This window comes from Cornus florida, unplaced genomic scaffold (assembly GCF_030987335.1).
Source record: "Cornus florida cultivar Cherokee Brave unplaced genomic scaffold, ASM3098733v1 CherokeeBrave_3.0.0_Hap2_Chr09, whole genome shotgun sequence".
Lineage (NCBI taxonomy): Eukaryota > Viridiplantae > Streptophyta > Magnoliopsida > Cornales > Cornaceae > Cornus > Cornus florida.
Genome location: NW_026775579.1, coordinates 79,468,642 through 79,478,520, shown reverse-complemented (window position 1 = coordinate 79,478,520; position 9,879 = coordinate 79,468,642). Strand labels below are relative to the sequence as shown.

General features: G+C 34.1%; 1 protein-coding gene across 7 annotated transcripts; it reads left to right on the top strand.

The window, feature by feature from the left end:
- Window positions 1–523: 523 nt before the first annotated feature.
- LOC132274541 (CDP-diacylglycerol--inositol 3-phosphatidyltransferase 1-like) lies at window positions 524–9,311 on the top strand. Of its 7 annotated transcripts, none has more exons than XM_059775849.1 (12): window positions 524–775; window positions 1,297–1,414; window positions 3,363–3,437; window positions 4,573–4,657; window positions 4,761–4,810; window positions 6,395–6,434; window positions 6,565–6,609; window positions 6,700–6,765; window positions 6,937–7,051; window positions 7,142–7,198; window positions 7,294–7,392; window positions 9,017–9,311. In XM_059775849.1, the coding sequence occupies exons 3-12, from the start codon at window positions 3,377–3,379 to the stop codon at window positions 9,074–9,076; spliced, it is 678 nt and encodes a 225-aa protein (XP_059631832.1). In that variant the 5' UTR covers window positions 524–775; window positions 1,297–1,414; window positions 3,363–3,376; the 3' UTR covers window positions 9,077–9,311. The 7 variants fall into 7 exon arrangements, with proteins under 7 accessions (XP_059631832.1, XP_059631831.1, XP_059631828.1 ...); XM_059775848.1 differs by having other exon boundaries at window positions 1,274–1,414; XM_059775845.1 differs by having other exon boundaries at window positions 1,187–1,414.
- Window positions 9,312–9,879: the final 568 nt, after the last annotated feature.

The following is a 9,879-nucleotide window of genomic DNA, read 5'->3' as shown; positions in this document are numbered from 1 at the left end:
ATTCTAAATTTATTTATTTATTTTTACTGTAAACATACTATACATATATTCAATTATTTTAAAAATGAAGAAGTTAAGAATTTTTTTTCTTTTTTAATGGAAAAGAAAAAGAGTTGAGACTGCTCATCATCCTTTAGTCTTTATATTAATTATCCCCTTGGTAGAATATGTGCATACCAATCACATGATAAAGTAATTTACAAGTTTCATAAAATTAGTATGATACATGATATTTATATGATAAAGTTAAAGTAATAACTTGAATAATAATCAAAATACTACTCTGAATGCAATCCGAATTAAAAAAAATAATTAACAACAATTAAGGTTTGAACATTTCATACGTCATGTTGATACATCTCTAGTCCATATTAGTTGTGTTCCTAATGAGCAATGGCGGATTATCCAGCCCAGTCCCAAAAGAAATAAAAATAATAATAATAATAATAATTATAATTATTATTATTACTATTAACCCACCCAAACAAACCCAAATCAGTTAAGCAACGTTACTAAAATGCCAAGCCAAACAGCCCCAAAGCAAACAAGCCCTAATGCTAAGTCCAGCCCTAACATCATTGGCGAATCGCAATTCGGAGACTTCTTCTCCACAGCTCCACCAGGATCACCGGTCCACCACTATCCTCCTCTGGCCTCTGTGTTACGAGTCGCCGCCGAGATCCGCCCTTCGTACGAGTTGAAGCCTCGATTTCGAAGGCCTTCAGTTCTCGGTCTCTACTGAATTGATTTCTAAGGCCTTCAGTGCATCATTAAGGTTAGTGAACTCAAAACTGAATTGATTTATAATTCTGACAGACTTGGTAAAGTTAGGTTTTTGATCATTATTCATTACCATTTACCAGTTTGGGAAATTGGAAATGGAAGTAATGAGACCAAATTTGTGTATAATTTAAAAATAAATTAATGTTATGTTTGGGAGTACAGAATTGGAACATGGACGAAATTTAGTTCAGAATTTATCCTAATTTTTTTCTAATTTCAAATTCAAAATACTAATTGGGTGAGCCCAACATAGCATAATAGAATCCCCACGGCACACGTAAAGCACAAATGCTACCGTGTCTATGGATTTGTATGGATTTAATTTAACACAAGATGATTTTTAAAGAATATTTTGGACACGTTGAGAAAGCAAAAGAGGTAATTTATTCCAAGCTTATCTAAGATGGGAGGTGCTCAAAACTAACCCCTATTAAGGCTGGTCGGTCCCTCTTCAACCTGCAACAAAACCCAATCTCGCTGCAATTCTCAGTGTTTGGAGGCCTTTGTGGGCAGTTTGTCACACCTCAAAAAGATCGGGCAAGCTTGACGCGACTGTAACCGGTGGTGTTGTTACCGGAGGGTCGCAAAAGCTCATATCTGCTCCAGGCTAGCTTCAACTTCCACCATACTGGTTCTCTCTCTAACCTGAACACATACATACATACAATCATATATATATACACACACGCATTTTAAATTCGTATGACCCGAATCACTGTAATATACTATTATTTTCTGTATTCTGATGAATCACAGTAATATGTTGCTCATGTTTGTAGTTTGATGCCGCTATATCAATTTTTAGTATTTGCCAGTGCTTTATTGCATATGAGGTGTGTAAGTTTTGATAATTTTCAAATTTTTTATGAGATTAAGATTTTTTCTACAGTGGGTATTGGAGATCTCATTTTGTTTCATAAATCCTTCATCTGTTCGTGAATTATTTAGTTTTGTTGTAGAAATTTGTCATTAGGGTTTATATCATTAGGTTTTAGGAATGCTTTTTTATTTTACATTTAATAAAACTTGGAAGGTTTCATAATACTGGGAAATATTGCAATTAAGTTGCTTAATTATGGAATATGTGGGATGCAATGAAACTATAGTAGGTGTCAGAGAACTGGGAAATATTGCAATTAAAGTTGGGCCTTTCTGGCTGATTTCATAAATAGATCTTAAAGCGGTGAATTAAGATTTCTAAATAGGTTTAGCAATGAAACTATGTGTTGAACTAGTGTCAAATTAATGGCGATGATGGAACACTGGATTTGAAATAAATAATTACAATAGGGAAACTGCATTGCTACCGAGATTATGTAATTTGGGTCCATTGGCGGGACCTGGAAATCAGATATTGTCATTGATGGATGTTGGTAATGGTAATGTAGGATGTTCACGGAGAATTAAAGGTTTAGATTCGTGAATTTTAATTAAAGGTGTTACTTCATTGCTTCTAGATCTTTTAACTCAAAATCTATCAGGAGATAGTCTCTGCACCACTATTTTTCTGTGGCATCACCATGTGTTAGAACTATATAATCTTAGCATAACGAGTGAGCTACTTATCAATAATTTACTTGACTTCACACATATAAAAAATCCTTGCAAGGCTGTTAAACTAATTAATTGGGATTGGTTTAGCCCATCAAAAAATAATCGTTTTCATTGTTCTGTCCTTCTTCTCTGCAATTTGATAACAACCTTGGCTATTCATAGATAAATATGTTCTTAAAATCTGACTTATAGGAAGAGGTGTTGGTTTTAACTAATATGGGCTCCATGATTTGCTTCCACCTTGGACGAAGTATGTAACCAGCCGAAGTTTCAATATTGACTTGCAAAGAGAACCAAAATTATGAAAGATTACTAAAACTATATAATTTTGGTCGTAAAATAAAGTAACTAAAGGGGAAAAATGATACATATATTTCAATGGCCCACAGAAAATTCATATTTTTTCTTTCTTTTTGTACGTTCAAGGTTCATAAGATATTTTTGTATAGATACTTGTCATGGTCGTCATCATTATTGCCTTGATCCCACTCAAATTGAGTCCAACCACATGAGTTCTCTTCTTTAGCACTTCCCGATTACAAGAATATGTCTCCCATTTTATCTAATTTCTTAATATCTTTCCTTAGTATTTGTTCCCATGTTAGTTTTAGTTTACCTCTCGGGTTGCAAAATGAACACCCTGCCCACAAGATATGTATTGGTATGCTCAATAGAGGAGGCATCATTGTTCATCATCTAATTTTGTTTTTGATTTTAAAAAGTAGAATTTTTTTTTTTTTTTTTTTTTTTTTTTTTTTTTTCACAAAATCAATTTATTTGTTTAAGTCTGAAAACTTAAAAATGTTAAGAGTGGCAAACACAAGGAACTGGGTTTGCTTGTCATTGAGGGATTTGGTCACAAAATGATGTTCTCTCTCTATATATTATATAATATATATATATATATCTCAGAGTGTGCATGTTTATTACCGATGAAATAACTCTGGCATGTGATTAATCATATGCAGGGCAACTGTCAATTGAGTTCTAATAGTCTTATAGGTTTTATCCAATCTGATTTGCAGAAAAAGGTTTCACAATGGACAACATGTCAAGACGGAGGAAATATGCTGTATACCTTTACATCCCCAATATCATTGGTAGAGTTTCTTTATTGTGCTCTTGTTATGAACTTATCAGGAATATGCATGTGCACACACACAAGCACGCACACAGTCACACACATAAAACTACTTAGCTTTTTTTCAGTTGAATTGTGCTTTTGGCACAATTTGGTATTGCAGTTAAAAGAGGTTTACTCCAAAAATGGATGAAAGAATCTGTCATGAAAAGCATCCACTTTTGACTCGCGTGATGAGTTCATTTCACTGTCTTACATGCATATATGGGTGTGCACGAAGCGTGGAAATGGTTGAATGTAATTATTCACATCTTGGTGTCCTGCAAATGATTTCATTGGATTATTATATAATTATGAGTATTCTTGAACGCCTTTTTTTAATGTTATTTTTACTTATCAAAAAAAAATTATATAATTATGAGTATATAGGATGCAGAAAAGTTTTCAATACGTAATTGTTTGGATCTTGTTATCCTACTGATAAAGTCATTAAATTAGTAGTGATTATTGGGTATGTAGGATACACAACAAGTCTTGTTTTATATTTTTTTCAAATATTCTTCTGCAATGAGTTTATTGGTTCATTTTGTGCTTACATGGGAATTCAAGATAAGGCCATTACAGAGTTTTCATCCTGCCTATGTGGGGTATTAAGAGGGTAGATTGGAGTAAGGACTCGCAGCCATAAGAAAGCATTATAAAAGAAGAGGGCACGTCCTTTACCTTGTTGAGAATGAATGATTTACTTTTGGCTTTATTTTACACGAAGTGGTTGCTTTCATACGCGGACCCTTATTCTCATGCTTAATGCTTTTTACCGTTGTACCTTGCAATGGCCTTTTATATAGGAATTGAGTATACTAAGCATTCATATTCATTTTTTATTGATTCTTGTTATTTTGGTTAAATTTTTACGTTCACATGGGTGTGCAGGACAAATAGAATTGTAATATTTATATTTTTGTTTGCATCTTTTATTCTTCCAGTGAGTTCATCTTGTTATTTTGCTTATCTGGTATGCAGGATTCGTAAGAATTTATTGCTTGCATTTTGATATTCTTTCAATGGGTTGTTATGCTTATATAGATTGTTAAATGCATAAGGACTGTACAAATGAGTTAATTGAATTGCTTTGTGCTTATATGGCTATGTAGGATACATAAGAATTCTAATGAATTGCACTGCCTTTGCCGTATGCTTTTCCAACAAAAAGCTTTTCTCAACTCTCTATTTTATTAGGTGAGAAATCATGTTTCACAACCTGTCTTATTTTACTAATGTGTTTTTCGCCCTAATTGCTTCTAGAGTGTAAGCATTAAATTGTTCAAATATGCTGTTTCAGCTTTGTCTGTGATGCCTTGGATGGTTGGTTTGCTCGCAAATTCAATCAAGGTATGGATTCTTGTCCTGATCAAGTCTGATATTTTACCCTATGGAAGAGGCTTCCTTAGGTATAGTATTAGTGCATGTGTATAATCTCAGATTCTCAATCATGGGTGCAATTTGGACTGAGCAGAAAAAGGAATAACTAAATACAGTGAATGTATGTAAATTGACAATTATGCATGAGACTCTACAATCCTTAATTACAACAATTTAATGATCATGTTGTGTACCGCGTACCAAAGTTCTTGCTAGTGCACTTATGAGGCATGGATACTTCTAAAAGGGAGCTATATCCATAAAGACTGTAATGGATGCTAATACTTTTCATAAGGTAGTCGGATAAGTGTTTGGTACCTCCTAAACATATGCATTATTCAGAATAATTGTTTTAGTTTTGGAAACGTAGATGATGCTTTTTTGGATACTTTAGGATGTGTCTGACACGCCTTTGAATAACATTAATGTATATACTTTAGAAAATGTGTAGTGTGTTCTGGAGGATTTTCATCGAGTGGCCCATTCTTGGCACCAGAAGATTCCTGAAGCGTTCCTGTCAAAGTTCGGTCTAGTTAGTTCAAAATATTTTGGCTGGAATTTAGTGCGCAATTTTTTTAGGGTCAATGACATTTTAGCTTTTCTTGAGCGAATCTGCTGTTGTACCGTCCCGTCTTCTTCATTTTCTCTTTCCTGTCGTTCCAAATCGTTCATTGGTTTTGTTTTTGTTTTTTTCTTTCCTTTTTGTGATTTAGGTGTTTAAGCTTGAATCAAAACTTAAGCTGAAGTAGAAGTTTTTTTTTCTGTTTTTTTCTTCTTGGGTGATCAAGCTTGCGTCAAAATTTTAGTTGAAGTACTAGGCGTTGATTTTTTAACTTTCTTCCTACATCTGCATCCTATCCTCATCCTATCACCTCATCATACTTTTGGTGACAGTCATCAGATCCATAGATGTTGTGTTGTTATAACCTAGTCTTTCTCGCTCTTGCCTCCCTGCCTGTTTTCCTTTCTTTCTTTTATGAGAATATGTGCCCTTCTGCCTCTGGGTGATCAAGCTTGCATCAAAATTTTAGTTGAAGTACTAGGCGTTGATTTTTTAACTTTCTTCCTACATCTGCATCCTATCCTCATCCTATCACCTCATCTTACTTTTGGTGTCAGTCATCAGATCCATAGATGTTGTGTTGTTATAACCTAGTCTTTCTCGCTCTTGCCTCCCTGCCTGTTTTCCTTTCTTTCTTTTATGAGAATATCTGCCCTTCCGCCTCTGGCTCTTGCTCGGGCCCCTTATCATGACTGGGCAATGCCAGTATTCTTAGTTGTGATGGGACGTATGAACAGTTGAAGCCTCTTAGTCATATCAAGGGCTTTTCAGAGGTTTATAGTTTTAATTTGAAATCAGCTACATACCAGTGGCTGTGTGCGGTCATTGATTTTGCAATCAGCGCAATTATTATCGTTTGGTTGCATCAGTGGCTAGTATGTGTAGTTGTATCACTCCTGCCTGTCATTAATGATTCATAAACAGAAATAATAAATTTTATAAAAATATATGCCTTAGATATGGCATTTAATTCATCATTTCCTTTTTCGCAGTTTCAACCTTTGGAGCCGTTCTGGACATGGTGACGGATAGGTGATTTCTATAAAAACGTTCTTGCTTTACAATTTTCATCTTGCCACTTTTATGATATTTTGTTGTAGTTATCCACATGAATTCTTAATCACCCACTCTGCCATCATGATTGACATGCGTTCTGTCTCAGGATAAGCACTGCTTGTCTACTGGTTATTCTCTCCCAAGTATATAGGTAGAATCTGCTTTAACCCATTCTTGTAGCAAGTAGTAACTGCACCACAACTTAATGCGTATCTGAGGTTTTGTGTATGATCTTTTCCAGGCCTGGTTTCATTTTCTTGTCACTGTTTGCTTTAGATATCGCTAGCCATTGGTTGCAGATGTACAGGTATGTAGATTTCAGTTTAACATGTTTCATCTTAAGTTTAGGCCTGAATGGATCTGAAGTTTTAAACTGACCATAATTCTCAGTTAGGATATATTTCTACCTTCTAGAGGACTTCTGCTATTTCTTTAATTCTTCAACTATTTTCTCTTTTCACCACGTTTTTCGTTGCAGTACTTTCTTGGTAGGCAAAGCTAGTCATAAAGATGTAAAAGACAGTACTAGTTGGCTTTTCAAGGCATACTACGGGAACCGAATGTTTATGGGTTACTGTTGTGTAGCATGTGAGGTGAATGTCTTTTTGAATAACCTTCCTAATTAAATATTATTTGTTTGTATAACTAATTCTTTTCTCTCGATCTGTGTTTTGGTTCTGCAGGTTCTCTACATAATTTTATTTCTTCTTGCGAAGAACGAGACTGAAAATTTGACCGACGTAAGCCCTCATTTCGTTATTGGTTTTAAATTTCCTAGTTGAATTCTAGAAGATTTACCCAGGTTATTTTGGTTTTATGTGAACTTTTCTCTTAGGTTTTAGTGACTGCGGCAAGACAGAGTCTTTTCCTTTCTTTTCTGCTTGCTTTACTTTTGTTTGGATGGGCAACCAAGCAAGCTGTGAATGTTATACAGGTAAGAATTGATGCCTTCGTAAATATTGTAGAATTCATGTCTACCTAAATCCTTTTTGATGATTAAGAATTTATTTGGGTATTGTAGAACAGTAAATCACCACACTTGCTGTCAATGTAACATATTAACGTTCAAATTCCTATAACTGGTCCATACTGTGTGCAAAAAAGTTGTGGATATGTTCATCATTGCTTGTACTTTTAAGTTGATTTAACAAAATTATTTATGTTGAACCATTTTTATTAATAAAAATTGTTACTGATTTTAGAAAAATATTGGTAAATGAGATAATTTAAATTCTTTTTTCTTTTGGTGTATATAAGATGTTAGAAAAGATTTGCCTTAATATAGAGAGGCATTTAACTTCCTTCCTGAGCACATCTTTTAGACTCAAATATAATACAAGAGTTCTACTTGGTTTTGAATTGCTACCGATTCATTTTAGCAGTGCTGCTTCTACTGGTAAACCAAGATGATTCCCTCACAATTTAGACTTTGAATAGAGTTAATAGAGACCTGGTTTCGCAAAAGCTGGTCTGGTTGTTAGGTTTTCTTCATATGTTGATCGTTGCTGTTAGAGTTTATATTTAAGGTGCTTAATATTCATTGTGGCTTCCACATGTCACTTCAAGTCAAAAGTTCATTGCATTGGCATGGTTAAATTCGTTAGCTTTGACGTTTTAAATTATTTTTTTCCAAGCATTCCTTGTTTATACAAGATATTGCGAACGTGATAAGTTGGTAGTACATGAAGAAATACTGTGATTGGGGATTGGACCATGTGCCTTCTCTTAATCTGATTATTCATTCAAGTAGTTAGGTATTTTTCCTCCACTAGTATTAGAAATGCAGATAGTAAATGTGTCGTACTTGTGTAAAATCTTGCTGTATTCTGGAGGCATCTGAATTGTTTGAAATTTTTTTTATACTAATATTAAGTACCTCGATTGTATAATAGAGTAGAATTTGAAAAGAGAATTCATTTGGCCGACACATTCATTTGGGAAAAAGGTAAGGATGATGATGACTTTTAACCATCTCGAAGATGGCAAGACAAGTGTAGTTCTAGCGTTTTGCCTGATCTTTGTCAATCCACCATTTGAGCTATAGATGTTGAGATTCTTTCTTGGATTGGAATTTTAGCCCCAAAAGCGTGGAGAGGTTTCCTCGATGCTTTAACTTGTGACGGAACACTAATATTTTCCCCTGAACTTGAGTTCAGATGCATTCAATCGAACTAGGATTAGTTCATAGTGGTTCCTTCATGTACCGACTCAATTGGGTATTTTGATCATGTGGAAGACTATGCTATGGGCTATGTAGTATACAAATATTCTAATATTTTTTGAGAGGATAATATTTAGCGAGGATTGACAACCATGAAATTTGCAAAATAATGGGAAGATGAATGAGAGCCAACGTGGGGAAGATTGGTATTAGATTTTTATTGCATTCATGAACTGAGACTTTTTAAAATTTGTATGCACACGAAATACTCTGTTGTCTCCTTAACCCCTCTCAGTAGTCTCTTGGTTTATTGTCTTACTGCGTAGCTTCCTGTGTTATAGTGTTCCATTGATTTCGACTGGTTTGAACTTCAATATTATTATTTTTTTGGTTTCAGATGAAGACTGCGGCCGATGCTTGTGTGCTTTATGACATCAACAAAAAGCAGAAGCAATAATGTTGTTTTGGCAAAGGTCACCCAAACAATGTTCCCCGTAGAATGATGCAGGCATTCCTATGTTCTTGGGCGCGTCGAATTCTTGATTGTAAAAAGCAGGGCAACATATTTGAAGTCTGTATTTTTTATGAACAAGGACTAATCACACAACAGGATATTTACAGGGTCAAATGTATCTTGCTTTCTTCTGGAACTCATTGCTTTTCATCTAATTAATTTTATTTTATAAATGCTATATGCTCTATTGCTCTCTAAATGTGGTTTTTGGGGAATTGTTTTTAGCACCATAGTAATGAGAAAAGGGTATATTGTAAACCTCTATAATATATAAATAGAAATGGATTTCTGGGTTTCTCGTTCATTTTATGGTGTGCTTCATTCCCTTTTAGAAAATGATGCAAGTCATACCAATATGGGTATTTCATATCCACAAGTTTGTTTTATTATTTTTGAGCTCCTACTAAAACAAATTAGACAAGGTATTAAAGCAATTTTTTGCATTCAAAGCCAAAAGTTACACACACAAGGTTCTTCTACTATCATTTTATGCAAAGAACTCTATTTGTATGTGGATATGCATTATATACACACAAATAATGAAAATTGCATTTTTTTAAAAAAATTTCCTTATGCTACCTTCATCAACATTGCATCTTTTAAAAAAATTTGTAAAAATTTTCCCATTTCACAATGAAAAATTCATCTTAGAGTCAAAATTTCATAACTGTAATGTTATGTTTGGAAGTACCTATCAACGCGTAGGTTTAAAATTGACAAAACACACACATATATAATAGGTATTT